The following is a 25,927-nucleotide window of genomic DNA, read 5'->3' on the forward strand; positions in this document are numbered from 1 at the left end:
CTCATTGACAGAACTTTCCATCAAGCACTAAAGCATTGCTTGGGCTGTTGGGAAGAAGTCTTTCAGGAGAAAGTGAGGTCTGCAGATGCTGGAGATCAGAGATGGAAATGTGTTGCTGGAAAAGCGTAGCAGGTCAGGCAGCATCTAGGGAACAGGAGAATCGACGTTTCGGGCATTAGCCCTTCTTCAGGAATGAGGAAAGTTGGTCCAGCAGGCTAAGATAAAAGATAGGGAGGAGGGACTTGGGGGAGAGGCGTCGGAAATGTGATAGGTGGAAAGAGGTCAAGGTGAGGGTGATAGGTCAGACTGGGGTGGGGGCGGAGAGGTCGGGAAGAAGATTGCAGGTTAGGAAGGCGGTGCTGAATTTGATGGATTTGACTGAGACAGGCTGGGGGGAGGGGAAATGAGGAAACTGGTGAAATCTGAGTTCATCCCTTGTGGTTGGAGGGTTCCTAGCCGGAAGATGAGGCGTTCTTCCTCCAACCGTCGTTTCGCTGTGGTCTGACGATGGAGGAGTCCAAAGACCTGCATATCCTTGGTGGAGTGGGAGGGGGAATTGAAATGTTGAGCTACAGGGTGGTTGGGTTGGTTGGTCCGGGTGTCCCAGAGGTGTTCCCTGAAACGCTCCGCAAGTAGGCGGCCCGTCTCCCCAATATAGAGGAGGCCTCATCGGGTGCAAAGGATGCAATAGATGATATATGTGGAGGTACAGGTGAATCTGTGGCGGATATGGAAGTTTCCTTTGGGGCCTTGGAGGGAGGTGAGGGGGGAGGTGTGGGCGCAAGTCTTGCACCTCCTGCGGTTGCAGGGGAAGGTGCCGGGAGTGGAGGTTGGGTTGGTGGGGGGTTTGGATCCCACCTCCAAACGGACCCCACCACCAAAGATATATTTCCCTCCCCTCCCCTATCAGCATTCCGTAAAGACCACTCCCTCCGTGACTCCCTCGTCAGATCCACACCCCCCACCAACCCAACCTCCACTCCCGGCACCTTCCCCTGCAACCGCAGGAGGTGCAAGACTTGCGCCCACACCTCCCCCCTCACCTCCCTCCAAGGCCCCAAAGGAAACTTCCATATCCGCCACAGATTCACCTGTACCTCCACACATATCATCTATTGCATTCTTTGCACCCGATGTGGCCTCCTCTATATTGGGGAGACGGGCCGCCTACTTGCGGAGCGTTTCAGGGAACATCTCTGGGACACCCGGACCAACCAACCCAACCACCCTGTGGCTCAACATTTCAATTCCCCCTCCCACTCCACCAAGGATATGCAGGTCTTTGGACTCCTCCATCGTCAGACCACAGCGAAACGACAGTTGGAGGAAGAACGCCTCATCTTCCGGCTAGGAACCCTCCAACCACAAGGGATGAACTCGGATTTCACCAGTTTCCTCATTTCCCCTCCCCCCAGCCTGTCTCAGTCAAATCCATCAAATTCAGCACCGCCTTCCTAACCTGCAATCTTCTTCCCGACCTCTCCGCCCCCACCCCAGTCTGACCTATCACCCTCACCTTGACCTCTTTCCACCTATCACATTTCCGACGCCTCTCCCCCAAGTCCCTCCTCCCTATCTTTTATCTTAGCCTGCTGGACCAACTTTCCTCATTCCTGAAGAAGGGCTAATGCCCGAAACGTCGATTCTCCTGTTCCCTAGATGCTGCCTGACCTGCTGCGCTTTTCCAGCAACACATTTCCATCTCTTGGGAAGAAGGACAGTACCCATCAGATCCTTCATGTATGCCTGAATACTTCCGCTGCTGCATACTGCCCACAAAGTGATTGCTATTGGGAATAGACTGTCATGCACACATCTCTTTTGCCTTTGCAAAGAAGCTCTGGAGTGAGATGCAGTGGTTTTTGTTGTGGTTCATGCTGAGTAGCTCCCTGACCCAAGGCCCTGCTGAATGGGCTGTTCTCTGTGACACACCGAGACAAACATCAACTACACCTGAAGGACCATCAACAAGGTTAAAAACGCTCTTCTTGTCTGCCCAAAATGTGTTGCTCTTCCAGAGCAAAGCGTTGACCTCAACCAGGTGAAGTTTTAACAAAAAAAGGTGTTGCTGACTGGCATGTTCCAAGGTCCAGGACTACATCCTGAGGGATGGACTGAAGCTTGGGGCAGCTGTTGGTAAGGCGCAGTGGGGAAAGACCATATACTCAGTCTTTCTGCAAAACATACCCAGTGTCTGCCAAGATTCAAGACCCACTCACTGCCTTAAAAAGAATGTAAATAGTCATTTTGCATGAGCAGCAAATATCTTTGTTTTACACCTAAATGGAAGCTCTGAGGAATGACAAATTCCATTGTCTTTTTTTCCTGCAAAGTCCATACAGAACTGGTTTCAGCCACTTTATACTGTATATACTTGTATAAGTATTTTTATGCACATAAGTATATTTTTGCAATAAAGAGTACTCTGTAAGTAAGTGTTATAGTTGTATTAAATTGTGTTACATAAGTTAACTGGCAGAATCCAGCTTTGAAGTTATTACACTCTGTTTACTGTCTGTTAGCTAATCCTCAATTTGTGCCAAAACATTTCATCCTGTGCCATGTGTTTTAATTTTGCTAAGCAACCTTCTGTGCATGGCCCATATTAAAAGCCCTCTGAAAATCCAAATATATTAAACCATCAACACCCATGTATTTTGTTAGTACATCCGTAAAACAAATTGCAACAAATTTGTCAAATATAATTTTCATTCATAAATTTATGCTAATCGAACATTTTTATCCAACATTACTCACGTCATTTTTTGATAGATTCTAGCTTTTCCCAGCTACTAATGTAAAGCTGATGGATCTGTAGTTCCCTTTTGCTCCTTTTGTTTAAAAAGTGGATGAAAATTACAAGCTTCCAGTCTGCAAGAATCATTCCAAAAATCAATGGAATTTTGAAAGTTGATTGCCAATGCATCAACTATCTCTGTAGCTATCTCCTTGAACACCCTGGGATATCGACTGTTAGGTCTTGGGCATTTATCAACTTTCAGCCTCATTACTTTCTTGTTTACAACCTTCTTACACTAATTTCCTTCAACTTGTCAGTGTCTTCAGTCACTTCTGGGTGTTTGATGCTGGGAGATATCTTGTGTCTTCCTTTCTGAAAACAAACACAAAATAACTATTTAGCTTCTCTGTGTTTCTCTATTTTACATTCTTCCAACTCTGCTTTTAATGACCCACAATTGTCAGACACTTTTTTTTACATACCTGTAAGCTTTTACAGTTCAATTTTATAGTTTATTGTTATGCTTTTTGCTAGGTTCATAGTCTGTTCTTCCTTTCCTTATTGGTTCTTGATCCTCTTTCACTATTTTAACAACATTTCCAGTCCTCAGATTTATTACTATTTTTGGCATCTTTATAAGCCTTTTCTTTTAATTTTGTACAATCCTTAATTTCCTTTGTCAGCCCTGGTTATCTGACGTTTTGTGTTTTAGTAGCTTGACTGAATGTATAATTGCTGTAACAGTTTGTATTTAAAGACTGCCCATTGCCTGTGTAGTCTTACTTTTTAATGTATTTTCCCAATTCAGAACGCTCACCTTGTGCCTCTTGCTTTCAGAATTTGCTTTCTTATCTTTTAACTTGCTTCAGATTTGACTACCTCAAAATCTTACTTTATGTTTGAAACTATCATATTGTGGGCACTCATCCCTTGTACAAACAAAATTAATAATAAGCCCTTTTTATCATAAGGTGCAATATCTAAAATGGACAGTTTTCTTATTGGCTCTTCAAAATGCGCCTCTAGAAAATCATCCCGAAGGCATCTAGAAACTTGTCCTTTACAGCTTTTGTGCTCAATTAGTTTACCTAGTCTATATGCAGATTGAAGTCATCCATGATTGCTGTGCTACACATGCCTCAAACTGCATTCATTTCCTATTTTATACCTGTCCCACGTTATCACAAAGTCCTTGAGTTCCTCCCTCCCGTTTTGTGATTTAGAGATATTTCTGGGATGTTACTTGCAATGTTCTTTACTGTAGAGGATATAAGTGACCTGTTCATTTCTTCTGTGATTTCCTGACTTTCTATTTTTCAACAGGACCAATGCTTACTGTATTTTTAAAAAATCTATAAAAATTGTCACTGCTCATCTTTATATTTCTGCTAACTCATGTACTTTATTTTTTCCTTTCCTCATTTTAGAAATCATTACTTTTCTTCAAAAAAAAAGTCTAATCCAACCTGTCCCCCATCTTCAGACAATTGTATTTTTTCTTTAAATTTAATGCCATAATACTTATAGTTTAGTACACATGGTGTACCCTCCCCTTAGTTTTTTGTTGGAGTGTATTTGTTTTGTGCATTTTAAAATATTCCCTTAAATATCTACCACTGCACACCTGTAACCTACCTCTTGGCCTAATTTGCTGGTTCACTTTAGCTACTTCTGTTTTTATGCCCTAAGAATTATCTTTATGTAAGTGTATAATATCAGTCTTGGGCCTACCCTTCACTCTTGCACACTGAACGTGAAGTTCAGTCATATTATAGCTGGAAATGTGTTGCTGGAAAAGCGCAGCAGGTCAGGCAGCATCCAGGGAACAGGAGAATCGACGTTTCGGGCATAAGCCCTTCTTCAGGAATGGGGAAAGTTTGTCCAGCAGGCTAAGATAAAAGGTAGGGAGGAGGGACTTGGGGGAGGGGCGTCGGAAATGTGATAGGTGGGAAGAGGTCAAGGTGAGGGTGATAGGTCAGACTGGGGTGGGGGCGGAGAGGTCGGGAAGAAGATCTCAGGTTAGGAAGGCGGTGCTGAATTTGATGGATTTGACTGAGACAGGGTGGGGGGAGGGGAAATGAGGAAACTGGTGAAATCCGAGTGGTGAAATCCCCTCCCCCCACCTTGTCTCAATCAAATCCATCAAATTCAGCACCGCCTTCCTAACCTGAGATCTTCTTCCCGACCTCTCCGCCCCCACCCCAGTCTGACCTATCACCCTCACCTTGACCTCTTCCCACCTATCACATTTCCGACGCCCCTCCCCCAAGTCCCTCCTCCCTACCTTTTATCTTAGCCTGCTGGACAAACTTTCCCCATTCCTGAAGAAGGGCTTATGCCCGAAACGTCGATTCTCCTGTTCCCTGGATGCTGCCTGACCTGCTGCGCTTTTCCAGCAACACATTTCCAGCTCTGATCTCCAGCATCTGCAGACCTCACTTTCTCCTCAGTCATATTATAATCAATGCTACTGTTATGGACCAGACCAAACCCCCTCAAAATATATTCAGAAGATGGTCTAGACCCTAACTTGTTCTTATTTTAAAGGCAAGTGCAAGATGCTGTTTTCCAGATGCAATTTGATTGGCCAAACTACTCTACTTTAAACAAAACACACTACAGTTAAAATACAGACTTTTTTTTTAAATTGAATGAACTGCACCTCTATCAAAAATAGTTGATTATATTGACTACTAATTAACTGTTCCAATATAGTACCATCCCATAAGTACATCATTAGCAAAGCCCGAAATGTCGATTTTCCTGCTCCTTGGATGCTGCCTGACCTGCTGTGCTTTTCCAGCACCTCTCTAATCTAGACTCATCATTAGCAAAGGCAAGTTCAGTAAAATAGATTGTCTCACAAGCAACTCTCCAGAACAGGAGGAAAAACATTGAGAAAACTGAGAGAGAGCAGCAGGGAGAGATGTACTACAGCTTCCGAATCCCAGCAACGTCTACTGAGAAACTAAAACTAAAAACCCTGGATCTGTATGAGCTTGACCCCATTCAGGCTGCTTTTGTTGCAACCTTAAAAATAAACCCCAATGCCTCACAAGCTGTTTACTTTAGGGCTTTGAAACAGACCGTTCAGCTTCTCTAATTTCAATCTTTCTTCGTTTTAAAAAAAAAGGACAGAATACATCTCTTAAAGCCATAGTGTCATCAAGCTACCTAGAGGCCACCCAAGCTATTTTTGCACTCTACTTCCCTGAACTTAGGTCATTCCTCTGAATTGTGTTCATGCCATCAGTAATTATTGGCTCTGAAAGTGATCAGGCAAGTTGAAAAAGTGATTTTAAAAAGTATATGAAATCCTTGATTTAATAAAGAGTACAAAAACAGGAAAGTTATGATGAACTTGTTATAAAATGCTAGTTGAAACTCAACTAGAGTATAGTGATCAGTTCTGAACATTACACTTTGGGAGAGATCGGAATGGTTTCAACAAGGTGGAAAATAGATCTGAGAATAGTTTCAAGAATACTTCAGTTACATTAATAAATTTGATTGGGATTATTCTCTTCAGAAGATATGGTTGAGAAATAACTTGGTAAGAAGTGTTCAAACTCAAGAGAGGTCCAGGCAGGATAGATACAAAGAATAGGAGAAAGTGAGGACTGCAGATGCTGGAGATCAGAGCTGAAAATGTGTTGCTGGAAAAGCGCAGCAGGTCAGGCAGCATCCAAGGAGCAGGAGAATCGACATTTTGGGCATGAGCCCTTCTTCAGGAATGAGGAAAGTGTGTCCAGCAGGCTAAGATAAAAGGTAGGGTGGAGGGACTTGGGGGACGGGCATTAGAAATGCGATAGGTGGAAGGAGGTTAAGGTGAGGGTGATAGGCCGGAGTGGGGGTGGGGGCGGAGAGGTCAGGAAGAAGATTGCAGGTTAGGAAGGTGGTGCTGAGTTCGAGGGTTGGGACTGAGACAAGATGGGAGGAGGGAAAATGAGGAAACTGGAGAAATCTGAGTTCATCCCTTGTGGTTGGAGGGTTCCTAGGCAGAAGATGAGGCGCTCTTCCTCCAGCCGTCGTGTTGCTATGGTCTGGCGATGGAGGAGTCCAAGGACCTGCATGTCCTTGGTGGAGTGGGAGGGGGAGTTGAAGTGCTGAGCCACGGGGTGGTTGGGTTGGTTGGTGCAGGTGTCCCAGAGGTGTTCTCTGAAACATTCCGCAAGTAGGCGGCCTGTTTCCCCAATATAGAGGAGGCCACATCGGGTGCAGCGGATGCAGTAAATGATGTGTGTGGAGGTGCAGGTGAATTTGTGGCGGATATGGAAGGATCCCTTGGGGCCTTGGAGGGAAGTAAGGGGGGAGGTGTGGGTGCAAGTTTTGCATTTCTTGCGGTTGCATGGGAAGGTGCCAGGAGTGGAGGTTGGGTTGGTGGGGGGTGTGGACCTGACGAGGGAGTCACGGCGGGCGTGGTCTTTTCGGAATGCTGATAGGGGAGGGAAAAATATCCCTGGTGGTGGGGTCCGTTTGGAGGTGGCGGAAATGACGACGGATGATACAATGTATATGGAGGTTGGTGGGATGGTAGGTGAGGACCAGTGGGGTTCTGTCCTGGTGGCGATTGGAGGGGCGGGGCTCAAGGGTGGAGGAGTGGGAAGTAGAGGAGATGCGGTGGAGAGTATTGTCGATCACGTCAGGGGGGAAATTGCGGTCTTTGAAGAAGGAGGCCATCTGGGTTGTTCGGTATTGGAACTGGTCCTCCTGGGAGCAGATGCGGCGGAGACAAAGGAATTGTGAATATGGGGTGGCGTTTTTACAGGGGGCAGGGTGGGAGGAGGTGTAGTCTAGGTAGCTGTGAGAGTCGGTCGGTTTATAGTAAATGTCCGTGTTGATTCGGTCGCCCGGGATAGAAATGGAGAGGTCTAGGAAGGGGAGGGAGGAGTCTGAGATGATCCAGGTAAATTTGAGGTCGGGGTGGAAGGTGTTGGTAAAGTGGATGAAGTGTTCAAAGAATAGACAAAGTTATTTCCCTGTGGTGGGGGAGTCCAGAGCTAGAGGGCATAGGTTTAGGGTGAGAGGGGAAAGATATAAAAGAGACCGAAGGGGCAACTTTTTCATGCAGAGGGCGGTACGTGTATGGAATGAGCTGCCAGAGGAAGTGGTGGAGGCTGGTACAGTTGCAACATTTAAAAGGCATCTGGATGGGTATATTAATAGGAAAGGTTTGGAGGGATATGGGCCCGGTGCTGGCAGGTGGGACTAGATTGGGTTGGGATATCTGGTCGGCATGAACGGGTTGGACTGAAGGGTCTGTTTCCATGCTGTACATCTCTATGACTCTATAATGCCAGGGTTGAGAACCCAAGCATGTTGATTTAAGGTGATTGGCAATAATACAGATGACAGTATGAGATCAGTTTGTTTAAAGCAACCACGGTTCATATCTGCCTGAGAGGTTGGCTATCAAAAGGAAATTGAATAATCATCCAAGGAGAATTTGCAGAGCTACAGGAAAAAGACAAGGGAGTGTTACTCTTTAGCACAAGTTTAATCGTCAAAATGGTCTCGTGCAGTGATAAACTATTTTATAATTTTGTTTCATATTTCTACATATAAAATCATATAACTGACACAAAAGATAGCTACAACATTTGCTAAATGCATGATGAAATACCTCTAACTGCACCAACTTCAGAAAAGCATCTCATACTATACCAGTGTGAATTTTCCATTGTCCACACATCCCATATTGCATAACTTCCTTGAACAAAAAAGCCACTTTACTGTTTAATTTATTATCAGCACTTGTATGTTATGTATTCATAATTAAAATCATATAAAATTGTTTTGTGACTGTCCAAACTTACAACTGACCAAAGGACGTGTTCTTCCATCAATTTGTTCTTTATTTCGTGGAAATTCCTGAGTTGCACTGTTACTCTGTTACATTACTAATCCTTATTATTCATATTGAATTTAACATATTGGCAATGTTAAGAATGTTCCTTTGATTCAGTAAAACATCTGCAAAAAACTGAGTATACTTTCAAGTACATTGTCGTCCATAAGAGAAAACCAACTGCTGTCTTTTAATCTTATTACATTGACAGTTTCCAAGTGTAATAGCTACCATCTGGATTGCACTGAATTTCTAGACTCATCAAAGGAATGCAAACTGTAAATTTAAGTGCCAGATTCTAAAGGGAATTCAGGGTAGAAATCCTGTTTTAACGACAAAGAAGCTGTTCTAAAATGAGGCTCACATTGAGTGTTGAAAATGTGTTGCTGGAAAAGCGCAACAGGTCAGGCAGCATCCAGGGAACAGGAGAATCGACGTTTCGGGCATAAGCCCTTCTTCAGGAATGAGGAAAGTTTGTCCAGCAGGCTAAGCTAAGCCTAAGCAGGCTAAGCCTGCTGGACAAACTTTCCTCATTCCTGAAGAAGGGCTTATGCCCGAAACGTCGATTCTCCTGTTCCCTGGATGCTGCCTGACCTGCTGCGCTTTTCCAGCAACACATTTTCAGCTCTGATCTCCAGCATCTGCAGACCTCACTTTCTCCTCACATTGAGTGTTGCCGACCAAGGCTCGAATGGTTCAGAAAATTAAAATCAAATGCTTGCAAAATAACAGACCTCAAATGAAGGTCAGCGTAAGCTTGAACAGCCACTCTTATGTTATAGTTATCATAACATGATCAAGTTTCATGTAGTGTTTGTAAGAGATAAGTAAAGATTGGATACTAGAATTTTGGATTTAAGTAAGGCAGACTTCAATGGGATGAGATGAGACAGAGTCTCCAGTCGAGTGTGTGATTCTGGAAAAGCACAGCAGCATCCGAGGAGTAGGAGAATCGACCTTTTGGGCAAAAGCCCGATTCCTGATGAAGGACTTTTACGCGAAATGTCAATTCTCCTGCTTCTTGAAAATTGCCTAACCTGCTGTGCTTTTCCAGCCCCACACTCTTGACTCTGGCCTCCAGCATCCGCAGTCCTCACTTTTGCCGATGTGGCAGAGACTGTCCACCGTAAACTGGAAAGTTCTGCTAATAGATAAACCTGGGAACAATGGAGGGTGTACAAAGTAACATTTAGTTATTCAGAAGCAGTTTGTACCCATAAGAAGGAAAAGTTCCACCTCAAAAAAGAAATACAGCCCTGGGCATCAGAGGAGGTAAGGGGTGGGACACCATAAAATTAAATCAAAGGGCTTATAAAAATGTAAAGAATAGTAGATCCCACAGAATGGGACAAAAACAAAGGCCACCAAAGGAATGTTTTGGGGCTTTTGCTCTAGGACTTATTGCAGTTCTTGCAGTGTCACTACAAACTCTGCTGGAGCAGTTGGTCAATTAGATTGATCAGATCCAGAGGGCTGTTTCCATTGAGGGGCTGAAGTCTTGTTGTGTCTAATTAAGCCTGCCAGTACATTGAGTGTGGAGCAGCCTCATTCCTAGTCTGTCAGCTGGGTACGAACTCTAGGTCATCGTCTTTGAGGGCAAGAGGGAAATAAATGCAAATTATGCAGAGGCATTTTTAGGACATCTATAGTCAATCTTTAAGGCATTCCAAAGTGCTTTACATCTAATGGAGTGTTGTGACTATTACTATGTCTGCAAAGATGACTGCTAATTTATTTGCAGCAAAATTTCAGAAGAAGGAATGAGATAAATGTTGAATTATTTTGTTGTGTTACTCGTTAACAGTTTTAAATATTGGTGAAGATAATTGGAGAACTATCATCCTCATCTGAGAACAACTCCCTGGAATCTCTTGTGTGCATCTGAAAGGGCAGGTGGCACTTCAGTTTAGTATCTCATCTGAAAGATGGTACCTTCAACAGTACATCACAACATCAGCAGTGTACAGATGTGCGAGCTTGGATTATGGGTGTAGGCCTTTGGATTGGGGTTTAATACTATGATCTTCAGACACTCTGAATGTAGCACTGTTATTGACTACAGACAGTAACACACCACCATAAAACTCTGATCTGTTGAATTACAACAGTGTGTGTCAAAAGTCATTGCTTGTTTAGAATATTCTTTAATGTCATCAGAGTGTTTCCAAGCAAAAGTATAATAAAAGCAGAGCCTTGTATATCTGCCAGTGTTAAATGTTCAAATAAAAAACACCTTTGTCTGACCTATACCAGGAATACGCCTTCAGTTCTGTTTTCAACAGGTTTAATTGGAAGCACGAGCTTTCGGAGCGCTGCTCCTTAATCAGGCACTCCGAAAGCTAGTACTTCCAATTAAACCTGTTGAACTATAACCTGGTGTTGTGTGATTTTTAATTTTATACACCCCAATCCAATACCGGCATCTCCAAATCATCATTGGTAGATGTGATCCAAAATAATTTGGACAGTTTATACTGCATCTATCAGTGAGGATCTGAGTAGTTCAGCTTCCATGTTTAGATACTTTGATAAATTCTTTTGGGTTTTAATGATATGTATGTATCTTCTCCAGATCTATTTTACAAGAGGAATGCAACACTTTGGAGAAACATATCCAGTTCCTACAGGTAAATGGCCTTAAAGAGTCTGATATAATTCATTAGTTACATAGTCTATGATACTGATTTATTGAGCTCTAAGTTCACCTCAAAGGCCTTGCTTGCCAAGAGCCAAAAAAATTTCCATTGTCTGTGACGTTTGCCTGAAGGTGTAGAATTGCCTATACTAATTGCACAAATTTACAGAAAGTTAACTTTCAGTAAAGTCCTATATTTGGACATTCCTGTATTACTGTAGAACTAGTTACTTGCAAATACAGAAATTTCTGTAAATAAAGCAACACTATCCCAAACTCTATTTTTACAATCACCCAGGAACCCTGCATATTCACTTCACAGATATGACTGGAATATGATATTCTGCATATCAAGCTGGCCAGACAGCATCCGAGGCGCAGGTGTATTGGCTTTTCACGAAACGTCAATTCTCCAGCTCTTAGGATGCTGCCTGACCAGCTGTGCTTTTCCAGCACCACACTCTTTGACTTTGATCTCCAGCATCTGCAGTTCTCACTCTCTCCTCCATTCTGCATGTCAAATCAGGAAATATATTATGTACATATTTTCTTCATAATTTAGCTTCAACAATTGTCTAAAATTATGAAACTCAGATGTTTGAACTAGCAAATCAGTAGTTTAAAAATTGATTGTGTCCTTGTATTAGTTCCATCATGAACTTTACAAGATGGTGTTTCTTTAATCTAGAAATTACAATACAATTTTAATGGCTTCTGTTATGAAAAGAAGAACATAAGAACTAGGAGCAGGAGTAGACCGTCCGGCCCTTCGAGCCTGCTCCGCCATTCAACCAGATCATGACTGATCTTTTCGTGACCTCGGCTCCATTCACCCGCCCTCTCTCTGTGACCCTTAATTCCTTTACTGTTCAAAAGATTATCTATTATAGCTTTAAAAACATTTACTGAGGAAGCTTCAACTACTTCACTGGGCAGGGAATTCCACAGATTCACAACCTTCTGGGTGAAGAAGTTTCTTCTCAATTCAATCCTATATGTGTCCCCCCCTACGTTTGAGGCTACGCCCTCTTGTCCTAGTTTCACCTGCCAGTGGAAACATCCTGTCTACTTTTATCTATTCCCTTCATAATTTTATTTGTTTCTATGAGATCCTCCCTCATTCATCTAAATTCCAATGAATATAATCCTAGTCTACTCAGTCTCTCCTCAAAAGCCAACCCCCTCAACTCCGAAATCAACCTATTGAACCTCCTCTGCGTCCCTTCTCGTGCCAGTATACCCTTTCTCAAGTAAGGAGACCAAAACTTTACACCATATTCCAGGTATGACCTCACCAGCAACCTATACAGCTGTAATGTAATCTTTCTGCTTTTAAACTCAATTCCCTTAGCAATGAAGGACAAAATTCCATTTTCCGCCTTTATTACCTGTTGCACCTGCAGACCAACCTTCATGCACAAGGGCACCCAAGTCCCTCTGCACAGCAACATGCTGCAATTTCTTAGCATTCAAATATCTCAACTGACTTTTTCAAGGCAAGTATAATGAGTAATGATGTAAATATTGATTCTTTAAATCATTCCAAGTATGGAATATTGGGGATGGGAAAGGAAAAGATGGAAGAAATTCCACAAGTATCACACCTTTATTTGGAATAAGTGGATGAATACAACAATAGTGCTTTCATATCCAGCTCAATTTGCTTCACTTTAATCCCATGGGCCAGATATGTAATCTTTGGCCACAAAATACTCAACACAGAAATTAGGACACGGGCTGATGTGTAATTTGAGTCATAGTGTAATTATCCATGGTAATACATTTAATATTTAATGTCAATTTAACATGATCACTATAATTGTATAAAACTTTTCATTAAGAAATATCACAGGCAATCAAATACTGAAACAATTATTTAAACGTTATTACATATAGCAACCAAAATAAGACCCCTCAGTAAAGAAATTTAAGCCTCACAACTCAACTTGATTATTACCCGGTTAAAGATGAAATTTAGTATGATTCCTCCCAACTGTGTCTATTCTCTGGACATGTCCTTGTGTAGTGTTGTTTTCCAGAGTTCTATTCTGAGGATTCCCGAATTGAATTCTAAGTTTGTGGCGTAACATTATTGATAACCGTTTAGATTCTTTCATCCAAATTATTGACTACACCTCTAGAACCATCAAGTCTGTAGCTTGCCACCTTATCAGAAGTAGTTCCTTTGTTTCTTGTTACATTTGGCATTGACTGTCCTTTTCAAGACACAGATTAAGATTAACTCCTTAAATACTTCTGCAGAGTAATCAATTGTCTTTGTGGCATAAGGCACCTATTTATCAAGCAGTTGTTAAAACAGTTTTGTTCCTGTAGCTTTGCCTTCTCCTCCCACACGTGGCTAATTGCTTTCAATTCATGTATACATTTGTCCTTGTTCCTTAATAGTTTATTTCAGAGTTATTGCTGCTGCTTTCAGTCTGTGAACAGTTATTAAAGTTCTGAAGTTTACTCTATCACCCATTCCTTTATCTGCCTAACCTACTTTCTCTCCTGATCTTTACTTCCACCTATCCACTTACCCTCCCTCACCCCACCCCTGTCATCATCATAAAAATCATCTTTTCCTAGCTACTTGCAGTTCTGAAGAACGGTCACTGAACTCAAAATGTTGACTTCATTTTTTCTTCACAGGTGCTGCCCATTGTACTCGGTTGTTCCAGCAGATTTTGTTCTGGTTTCTTTTGATTGCCTGTTGTTTTATAGTTGCAAGAGTGCTAAGTTCATAAATACACAGTTCTTTTTCAACTTCACCTGGGGAGACTTCAACTCTTTATTATTTTTTTATTTTTGAAAGAGTATATTTCAGAGCAATTACATTCCATAAGCCACAATGAACCAAGTTACCAAAGGAGGTAGCCATATGCAATCAAGACCCACCTTTGGGATGAATTCTGTTTAAAGGTTTTCATTATCAGGACTAGGATTTTAGCAGATTGTGTCTGTTTAGCTAGCACTATCCTTTACAAATGTTGGTGGAATACAGATATTAATTTATGATACAACAAAAGCAGAAACTACACACAAAGGATGGTCGATGTCTGGAACTCTCTTCCACAATTGACAGTGGTGACAGGTTCAGTTGTTAAGTTTCTATCAGAGATAGATAAAGTTTTGTTAAACAAAGTTGTTAAGGGATATGAACCAAATGCAGGTATACGAAATTAGGCCACAGATCAGCCAGAATCTCATTGAATTTTGGAATAGGCTCCAGGGGCTGAATGGCTTACTCCTGACCCTATATTCCTAGAAACAGAAAGTCTCAGTAAAATTGCAACGTGTTTGAAATCCATCAGTATACATTTGTGGGAAACTCTAATGCTTTTCTGATAAAATCATAGAATATTTACAACCTGTGAAGAAGTCACTGATCAGGAGATAGTGAGGACTGCCGATGCTGGAGAGTCACATAAGTCATTGACCCTGTTCTCCATGCAAGAGAAATTTAGCTAATACCACTTTGTTCCCTTTTTCCTATAGCCCTGCAATATTTATTTCTGTTCAGATAATTAACCAATTTCCTTTTGAAAGTCTACAATTGAATCTATTTCCACCATATTTTCAGGGAAGCTATTCAAGAGATTAGCCACTGATTGTATTAAAATAAAAAAAAAATTCTCTCATGTCACCTTTAGTTCCTTTGCTATTTTCTTGAAATTTGTGTTCTCTGGTTCTTGATGCTTCAACTCTGGAAATAGTCTGTTATGTTCAGAATCCTCATGATTGTGAACATCTCCATCAAACCTCTTTACCTTCACTACGGAGAACAACTCTCCCAATCCCCATCTAAAGTACTTCATTCCTGGAACCATTCCTGTAAATCTTTTCTATGTCATCTCTTATGCCTTCATATCCTTCCCAAAGTGTGTTGAATTAGACATTCTACTCCAGTTGAAGCCAATCCAAGATTCGCCATAATTTCCTTGCTTTTTGTTCTCTCTGCCTCTACTTATAAAACCCAGAATCCCCCTTTTTTTTAAATCTGCTTTCTCAACCTGTCCTATGATCTGTGTACATACAGCCTAGATATCACTGTAGCTACATCCTATTTACAATTATTAGATTACATCAGTTAGTGTGGAAACAGGCCCTTCGGCCCAACAAGTCCACACTGAACCGGTGAAGCGTAACCCACCCAGACCCATTCTCCTACATTTACCCCTTCACCTAACACTACAGGCAATTTAGCATGGTCAATTCACCTAATTATATCCTTCATTTCATTCCTTGTCTTCATTTTTCATACCAAAATGTATAACTTTACACCCACTGACTTTACATCATGACCGCAGCACTCAACATCATATGCTTTGTGAGTCAAAAAGTGTGGCACTGGAAAAGCACAGCAGCACAGTACCTGAGGAACATGAGTGCATATTTTGAGCATCAGGAATGTGGGGTGGGGGGGGGCAGTGGGCAAGGGGGCTGAGAGATAAATGGGAGGGGGGGGGGTTGGCTGGGGGAACATAGCTAGGAATGCGATAGGTAGATGAAGGTGGGGGCTGATGGTAATTGGTCAGAGCGGCGGGTCGAGCGGATAGGTGAGAAGGAAGATGGACAGGTAGGACAGTTCAAGAGGGCGGTGCCGAGTTGGAGGGTTGGACCTTGGATGAGGTGAGGGGAGGGAAGATGAGGAAACTGGTGATATCAACATTGATTCCATGTGGTTGGAGGGTGCCAATGCAGAAGATGAGGTGTTCTTCCTCCAGTTGTCAGGTGGCTAGGATTTGGCAGTGGAGGAGGTCCGGTACTTGTATGTCCTTGGCAGAGTGGAAGGGGAAGTTCAAGTGGTATCTCTCACCCCCTTGGGCCCCCCCACCCCACGTTCCTGATGAAGAGCTTATGCTTGAAACGCCGACTCTTCTGCTCGTGATCCAACCTGACCTGCTGTGCTTTTCCGGCACCACACTTTTTGACTCTGATCTCCAGCATTTGCGGTCGTCACTTGTTCCTACTCAATTATATGCTGCCTGCTTATGTCCTCTTGAAGTACAGGAACTATTCTAATCACAATATTTACAAGTTTGTCATCTGCAGTTTTCTTAAGTTGTGCCTTATACTTCCAAGTCAAGTACTTCCTTGTACCCATTATTTTTATACTCCCCAGCTAGATGGCATCATTAAATTGCATTGTAATCAGAAAAGGAGACCAATCATGAACTTTGAACATAAATTTTGCTTTTTTGAACTGGCAACTCCAGCAACTGCAGCTTGTCAGGAGAGTTTGAAAGTATAAAGCCCAGATATGTTGTTGGCAAGGTTTCCAATGTTCTTCCATCATTACACAGGAAACCTTTTGCAAATGGAAAACATCTTCTGACACTTTGACAAATGCCAAATCCATCTCATTTTACACAACTAAAAATGCTTTTTCAGTCAACCATGGATTTCAGAACACCACTAATTGAAGTTGTAGGCAATATCCCAGTTTATTGAAGCGACATGCAGCTTTTTAACAGTTGCGTTGGTAGATTAAATCCCGAAGCTATGTCTCCAATAACAGCAGCTGTTATGTACCTTATATTAGCTGAGGTAACAATTTACTTTCTTCAGCTTCAATTGGCATGTTGTCATGGGGATAATCTGAGTGACAGTGATATTAGTTAATCATGACTGCAGAAGTATTCTGGGCATTGTTGAAACCTGCCATAGTCTATTGACAAATTTCATTTTAGTTTTTCAGGAAAACTGATGGAAAATGTTTTGTCAGAACAACTTCTCTTTCAGCAAAACATTTGAGCAGTGTTTTATTAAAATAACATAACTTCCATATGCCAAAATGGTGTGCAGTTTTTTGACCAATGCTTATCACAGAAGAAAGGGGCTAATATCCCACTAGTTATCACAATTTATTTGAAGACTTCTGTATGAAGAAATTAGTATTCAAAGTATAATGGGATGACAAAAAAGATCTTCACGACATAGAGTTAGGGCCCTCTGACAACTTCAAATACAGAAATTGGAGATCATGGGTCAGGCTGTGCAAAGTATACTTGGAATAGAGTAGGAACAAAATAGCTATAAAGACTTCAAGAGAATAGTGTAAGAATTGAAGAGTTTAACAAAAAAAAGGTAAAGTGATGGAAGAATAGTGGAAGAAAGATAAATTTGAAGTGGTACTGTTACTCAACCAAATTCAACGGATTTGATGAAGCTATCTGTTGTTGAAGAGCTCGAGTTATGTTTGTTCTGCTCTAATTGTCATGCTCCACTCTGTTTCTTTTGTCTGTCATCTTCCTCAGCTGTGTGTGGGGGAAATTATGTCTCATTAATTTGATTGAGTTTTTTGACGAGCTGACAAAAAGGCAGAGATATAGATGCTGTCTATATAGACTTCAGTAAAGCATTTGACAGGGTTCCATATGATACACTGGTTAGTAAGGTTAGATCACATGGGATCTAGGGAGAGGTAATTAATTGGATACAAAATTGGCTTGAAGGTAAGCGACAGGGTGGTGGTAGAGGGTTGCTTTGCGGTTTGGAGGCCTGTGACGAGCAGTGTGCCAAGGATCGGTGCTGACTGTTTTTTGTCATTTTATATAAATGATTTGGATCTGAATATAGGATGATGGTTAGTAAATTTGCAGATGACACCAAAAAGGTGGTGTAGTGGACAGCAAAGAGGATTATCTCAAGAGTTCAATGGGACCTTGATCAGATGGGTCAAGGAGTGGCAGGTGGAGTTTAATTTTGATAAATGTGAGGTTTTGCATTTTGATAAGGCAAATCAGTACAGAACGTATACACTTAATGGTAGGGCTCTGGGGAGTGTTGGCAACCAATGTTTATAGGGATGTTTATAGGGTTTGAGCTGCCGGGAGAGTCTGAATAGACTGGGGCTCTTTTCCTTGGAGTGTCGGAGACTGAGAGGTGACTTTAGAGGTTTATAAAATCATGAGGGACATGGATAGGATGAATAGCTAAGGTTTTTATCCAAACTTCCAAACTTGAGTCTAAAACAGGAGGGCATAGATTTAATGAGAGAGGGGCAAGATTTAAAAAGGACCTGTGGGGTAACCTTTTCACATAGAGGGTGGTGCCTGTTTGGAACAAGCTACCAGAGAAAGTGGTGAAGGTGGGTACAATTACAACTTCTAAAAAGTATCTGAATTGAAGGGTTTCAAGGGATATAGACCAAATGCTGACAAATGGGATCCTGCCAGATTCGGTTGTCTGGTCGGCACAGACTAGTTATACCGAGTGTCTGTTTTTGGGCTATATGACTCTATAATTACGCTGTCCTTAATCTCCCTTCCCACTGCACTACAGTTTGAGTCCTGGGAGAACAGGTAATAAACCAGAACAAGAAAAATCATTAAGAGCAGCTTGTGACAGGGATTTTCAAAGCCAGATTGGAGAAAGTGACGAATTGTGATTCTTAGTGAGATTGTGAGATTTGATGACCCAAAATGTTTTAAAGTCTGGAGAGAATTGCTCCAAAATCCATAGTGATCTGTCTTTATCACATTTGTTACTTGATGTGTGCTGTACGGTGTTTGATTGCAGTCTATTACCCATGTTAATCTCACATTTATTCTGCGTGTTAGAAATAAGGTGCACATGTGAATTGTATTACTGTTCTAACTTTGTATTGTAAAGTTTATTGTTTTGTTCCAAATTCTGGAATCTTGAGACTTTATTCTCTTAATAAATCCCTGAATCTCTTTCTGTGTCTACTTCAAAGCTAGAAGATTCTGGTCCTTAGCCAGATCACACATAAGTTTGGTGATCTGGACTGAGATCAAATCAATATTTATGTTAGATCCTTTGCAATCTCAGGATATCGCAAATATCTTTATAGCCATTTAAATGGTGTATTTTCAAGTGTACTCCCTGCACATTGTGAAAATTAACTGCTGCATTTTTTTAAAAAAGTATTTTCATACACAGGAATGAGATAATATTGTAATTATGTTGATTGAGTGATAAATATTGGCCAGAACACTAGTTTTCTTTAAGCTATTACTTGGAGATCTTTTATGTCCAACAAAGTGAGTCCAAGAAACATGCAACATTTCTCAGTACTGCACTAAAATGACTTGCTTTTAGTGGACTTAAGCACGTGGAATGAGGCTTGAACTCTCACTTCTCAGAAAAGACTACTACCACCGAGCTATAACTGACACCTTTAAGACATTAAGGACACGACTGAAGAATATCTAAATTCATAAAGAATGCATAATGGATCATGCAATTCAACTGTGATTGTGAATGCTAAAAGGCACAAAGTCTGGTTATACACATATTTGGCAAATTGGAAGATGTTTGTGGCTGTAGGAGGTCAGGCATCTTAGCTCCAGCACATCTGCAGGAGCTCCACAGGGTAGTGTTCCAGGCCCAAGCATCTTCAACTGCTTCATCAAAGACCTCCCTTTCATCATAAAGTCCAAAGTGGAGATGTTTACCTATAATTGCAGAATAGTCAGCACCATTTGTGACTCCTCAGATACTAAAGCAGTTTATGTTCAAATGCAATGAAATCTGGATAATATCCAGGATTGGGCTGAAAATTTGCAAATATTTGTGCCACACAAATGCCAGGCAATGACTGTCTCTATTAAGAGCCTATCCAATCCCTGCCCCTTGACATTCAGTGGTGTTGCTATCACCGAATCTAGCACTGTCAACCTCCCTAGAGGTTATCGTTGACCAGAAGCTCAACTGGACTCTCCATTTAAATGTGGAGCCTACAAGAGCAGGCCAGAGGCCAGGAATATTGCATCCAAAAACTCGTCGCCTGACTACCAACTACAAGGCACAAGTCAGGGGTGTGATGGAATACACCCCACTTGCCTGGTTGGGTTCAGCTCCAACAATACTCAAGAAGCTTGAAGCCGTCCAGGACAAAGCAGTCGCTTGACTGGCAGCACATCTACAAGCATCCATTCCCTCCCCAACCGACACTCGGGAACAGCGGTGTGTACTATCTACAAGATGCATTGCAGAAATTCCCTGAAGATGACGAGGCAGCACCTTCCAAACCCAAAACCACTTTCATCTCTGAGGACCAGGGCAGTAGATGTATGGAACACCAACTTCAAGTTCCTCTCCAAGGTAGTCACTGTCCTGACTTGGAAATATATCACTATTCCTTCACCTTTTGTGGGTTCAAAATCCTGGAATTTCCACCATAATGACATTTTGGGTCAATATACAGCATGAGGACTGCAACAATTCAAGAAGGCAGCTCATCCCCACCTTCTCAAGGTCAATTAAGGATGGGCAATAAGTGCTGGCCAGCCAGCAACATGCACATCCCACAACTGAATATTAAAAAGAATCAAAATTCAGATTGAGAAAAGATTTTGAACTTTGGGTGATTTGTCGCAGAAGATGTTTGCTGTAAAGTAATGGTGAGTTGGAAAGGAGATCAAGGAAGGTGCAGTTGTGGAGAAGGACAGCTGAGAGGCAAAAGAAGCAGAGTGGAGCATGACAACTAGAAGAGGAATGTGATTAATTGGCATTGGTCTGGAACACTAGTGTTTAGCACTATTACTTGACCATTTCCGCAGATTCACAGATTAGTTGCTCTGTCAACATGGCTTAGATGTATATAGTTCTATGTTCATTTCCGTGCATTCTTTTGACTTTTGAATTTGGATAATGCCAGAAAAAAGTAGATAGCTATTCTACAAGTTAACTACTTATTAATGTTAAGCTTGGTCACTTCCAACTGTGTTATCTTCCGCAGCCCACCTTGTATGTTTGCATATGATATGTACTGTTCTGTTCATTTTAATTTAGTAGTTAAATTGGGAACTTACCATTTCATCACAGCCAAAGGTTTATAGTCATACTTTGTTTTTCTAGTTGAATAAAAGTTATTATGCACATGTCTGCCAAGCCAAATTACCGATATCCCACCCTGATTAACTTCTTAAATGTTCCACAAATGATAGCACAGACACCAAGCAGGGGCTGGAGAGTTGATTTGTGAACGCAGTTAAAAATATCAAAATATCGGCAGAAGTAAAAGTGGTTTACAAAAGGAATCCTAAAGTTTTACGTTAAACTAGCTAATGCTTCTGGAGTCTAAAACAGAATTTTGAAAAGGAGTATTCTTCGCTTAATAAAAAGAAATTGCATTTCCAGCTGAAATAACTAGCAAAATAAATTGAATCAAATAAGTATTACAAAAATATTATGAAGTGTGGCGCATTATTGTTGAAGATAGTTATTCACTAATAGTTAACTGTACTTTGATTGCCCAGGCTCCATCTGATGGTAAACATTGTTCAGTGCAGGTTTACTGCAGTCGGCCAGGATAACCCGCACCAACTAATTTCTACCATGAGATGGAGCCCATGACTTCAACGGAGAGTAGAAGGTTGCATCAAGAAGTGGGAACCAACTGAAGAACAAATCCAGGGCTAAGTTTAAAAAAGAACACGCAGAAGCACAAACTGGGGTGACAGCTGGGCCATGCAAGAAGTCTGGAGCCAGGGCAGGGTTGGCAAAGCAGCTGAAGTTCTTGACGTTCACAAAGGCACTGGGGACTTGATAAGTAAAGATGGAGTAGAGGAACTGGTGCCAAGGGAGGAAGGACTTCTAGACTGAGGCAGGGACTAGAAGCCCCAGGGAAGAGGTTATGTGTAGATTTCAGGAAGTCTGTGTTAAAAGATGTTAAAATGAAAACATCAATATTAGTGAATATATCAGCATTACGTCATTACCCAAAACAAAACATTAGGGACGTCCCTTAAGCAGTTACTTACCTAAGAATTCAGAGTCCGAGGATCATTAAACACAAGTGGAGATATGTGACTGGTCTTGCGGTGCAGGTGTACAGATCTGGAGAGGAGACTGGGTTTAGAAATTAATCAAATCATTTCTTCATATTGGATATGCGTGTCTTTTATTTCCCTTCTCAGAGACAAAGAGTCATAGAGGTGTACAGCACTGAAATAGATCCTTCGGTCCAACTCGTTCATGTCGACCAGATATCCCAACCCAATCTAGTCCCACCTGCCAGCACCGTATCACTCCAAACCCTTCCTATTCATATACCATCCACATGCCTTTTAAATGTTGCAATTGTACCAGCCTCCACCACTTCCTCTGGCAACTTGTTCCGTACACATACCACCCTCTGCATGAAAAAGTTGCCCCGTAGGTCTCTTTTATATCTTTCCCCTCTCACCCTAAACCTATGCCCTCTAGTTCTGGACTCCCCCACCCCAGGGAAAAGACTTTGTCTGTTTATCCTATCCATGCCCCTCATGATTTTATAAACCACTATAAGGTCAACCCTCAGTCTCTGCGCTCTAGAGAAAACAGCTCCAGCCTATCCAACCTCTCCCTATAGCTCAAATCCTCCAACCCTGGCAACATTCTTGTAAATCTTCTCTGAACCCTTTCAAGTTTCACAATATCTTTCCGATAGGAAGGAGACCAGAATTGCACACAATATTCCAAAAGTGACCTAACCAATGTCCTGTACAGCTGCAAAATTATCTCCCAACTCCTGTACTCAATACTGTGACCAATAAAGGAAAGCATACCACACGCCTTCTTCACTAACCTATCTACCTGCGTCTTCACTTTCAAGGAGCTATGAACCTGCACTCCAAGATCTTTGTTCAACAACACTCGCTAAAACCTTACTATTAAGTGTATAAGTCCTGCTAAGATTTGATTTGCCAAAATGCAGCACCTTACATTTATCTGAATTAAGCTCTATCTGCCACTTCTCAGCCCATTGGCCCATCTGGTCAAGATCCTGTTGTAATCTGAGGTAACCCTCTTCGCTGTCCACTACACCTCCAATTTTGGTGTCATCTGCAAACTTACTAACTGTACCTCTTATGCTCGCATCCAAATCATTTATGTAAATGACAAAGTAGAGGATCCAGAACCGATCCCTATGGCACTCCACTGGTCACAGGCCTCCAGTCTGAAAAACAACCCTCCACCACCACCCTCTGTCTTCTACCACTAAGCCAGTTCTGTATCCAAATGGCGAGTTCTCCCTGTATTCCATGAGATCTAACCTTGCTAACTAGTCTCCCATGGGGAACCTTGTCGAACACCTTAATTGAGTCCATATAGATCACATCTATGGTTGGTGTAGTTTTCACCATGCAACTATAGTATGATGACAGAATCTTGCAATGGATTGTCTAGTTTGGTTATCCATCTGACTGACTCCTTCAATGGTGAATTGTAAAAGGAGGTGCCTCTTTCATTGGTTCTTAGCCAGATCATTGATGCAGTGTGTGTCATGGTTTGGAATTCATAGCTGCAATCACATCCTTTCCCATCTTTAACCAATGGAGTTGGGACTGCTGCCCACATGTGGGAAGATTCATTAGGGTTCAGCCCTGGGATCTCAGCTGCTGGGCCTGAGTTGAGAAATTGATTACTGTCTATCAGGATAGTGGGCTGATGCTAACAGGATGAATATTCTGGATGAATATTAAATGCTGCAGCTACAGAATGGACTGTATGATTTTAAGCACTTGTTTGGAAGATTTTTCAAATCTTTGTAAGTGGGAAAGTCAGTATTGCTCATGACCTTTTCGGTCACACAAAGTGTGGTGTCATCATGGGGAATGGATTTAAGCGTTCCTGACAATATCCTAAAGGTGGAATTTAGTTGCAAATCCACAATATGTGTGTCATAGCTGCGATCGTGAGTCAGATTGCTAGTCTGCAGCAAAATACAGATCACTGCTGCAAAGTGGAGTGTTCTGGTCCACATTCTAGCAGTAACTTGATCAGTTTCACTGCTTTTTAAAAAATGTTTTGACAGTTGTTGACGAGGTGTGGCTATTGGGTGAGTAGAAGACAGGGTGATACTGATGTACTTTGGAAAAACCGCTGTTTTTCCCCTGCTACTGTCCAGCATAGTTTACTAATATATTTTACATAAGACCATGCAGAAATTTTATAAATGTAAGTAGCAGTGGTGGTAAAGCAAAAATAAAGGAATTATTTTCTTTTTGTCAGAATTTGCATAGTATATGACATCAGATCTTGAACTGTAAGGTAATTTGTCAGAAGTTCAGATCATTACAGTTACCAACTGCTAAAGATTTTGGGCTTTTGGAATAGTTGGCTGGAAAATCCTTAGTGATTGATTTTAAAATCCTTAACAATTCTCTCCCACCCCTGCCCCACAAACATGTACAACATTATGCTTGTTTTTCACAACAATTACAGATCAACAATCTTTTAGAATCATGTTTATCCTCAGAAAAAGAAACATGGAGGAAAGAAATATATAGTATCAAATTTGGGCCAAATTTGCAAAGCTACTGTGAGAGTATATCAAAGAACGTATATGGTTATAAAGGAGAAAATAGTAAGAGAAAATACATCTTAAAGAAGTTTCCTCTGACAGTACAAAGATGTACAGGTTATGTGGAGTGACCATGCTAAAACTGTCCCGTAGTATCCAGGGTTATGCAGGTTATGTGAGCTAGCCGTGGTAAATGTGGGGTTACAGGGATAGAGTAGGGGTCTGGGTGGGCTGCTCTTTGGAGAGTCAGTGTGGACTCGATGGACTGAATGGACCTGTTCCAGCATTGTAGGGATTCTATGATTCTTTATTCTGTTTGGTCCACTCTGTCACTTTTCTTTTTCTATTACAATAATCCTTTCTCAATCAATAAATGATCATTCAAAGTTAATGGTGTTCAAACTTGTCTCTGATATTAGCTCAAAAAGGGCAATTGAAAATATTTGACTGAACATTATTCCAGTAAAATAATTGTGTTCAACTAAGATATATGACAATCTAACAGTGTTAGTGCTGCTATGATTTCTGACCAGACTTCCAAATAATGTTATAATCTAGCAAAGGAACAATTTTGACAAAATGAGAGATGTATAAGACTTACTAAGAGATTATAGCCACCCTCCACTGTTTTAACAAACAGCAGTAAATTTCATTGTGCAGCATTAGAATAGTAAAACACTTTTCGATACATATGCGACTTATTCTAGCATCACAGATTATAGTAGCAAATATTGGTGATTGATATTGACTGAACAAACCACAGCACGGACCAAGTAGCAAATGTAATCAATTCAGATCTCATAGGCTTCTTGATAACTCTTCACTATCACCTCCATACCCCCTCCCCCCCTCCCCCCCCCTGACATTGTGATATGGTGGGTAATCAACTCTCATGTAACTTTAATTCTTTAAAGTTTAAAGGGGTTCTAGTTGCTCACTTTTGTCAGTGTGGTCTTGAAACTGCTGCTTTGTTGTGCACTGCCTCATTGCCTGCTCCTATTCTGGTTGTTCACTTTCCTTTCTTGAGTTTATCCTCCTCTGGATTCTGGTGCCTCTACTATAGTACTTAGTTTCAAGCACAACTGACCACTGGCTTCACCAAGCTAGAACTGCTCCTTAGCTTTTTGCAGAGCGTGAATTGGCGAACCAGTGCCTTTGTAAAGGAATGATAATATATGACTGTCTTCCTTTTGTAGGAATGCATAGAAGAAGAACATAATTGCAGCTTGAATTCAATGATGCAAAGTACAATTCCATCAATTGCAGGTATATTTTTATTATGTGTGTTTTGAGTTCTATATTATGCTTACTAATGTAATTAAGGTGGGGTCAGCTGGAGTAAACTGAGAAAGGAGTTTAGTTTTAAAACAAAAAAGACTGTTAATGTACATTGACCGACGTTTTTAAAAAACAACGTTCATGACTCAGCAACATCCTAGTGAGGAA

General features: G+C 41.4%; 1 protein-coding gene across 7 annotated transcripts in view; it reads left to right on the top strand.

Annotated features, from left to right (window-relative positions):
- The window catches only part of ccdc24 (coiled-coil domain containing 24), a 108,548-nt gene that overhangs the window by 70,070 nt on the left and 12,551 nt on the right, over positions 1–25,927 (top strand). For all 7 annotated transcript variants that reach the window (XM_043699072.2, XM_087990555.1, XM_043699073.2 and 4 more), the window contains 2 exons: positions 11,161–11,215; positions 25,678–25,747. In XM_043699072.2, coding sequence (XP_043555007.2) covers positions 11,161–11,215; positions 25,678–25,747 — 125 coding nt within the window. The remainder of the gene's footprint in view (positions 1–11,160; positions 11,216–25,677; positions 25,748–25,927) is intronic.

This window comes from Chiloscyllium plagiosum, unplaced genomic scaffold, assembly GCF_037043375.1.
Source record: "Chiloscyllium plagiosum isolate Xiang-an unplaced genomic scaffold, Cpla_swu_hap1 HiC_scaffold_9, whole genome shotgun sequence".
NCBI lineage: Eukaryota > Metazoa > Chordata > Chondrichthyes > Orectolobiformes > Hemiscylliidae > Chiloscyllium > Chiloscyllium plagiosum.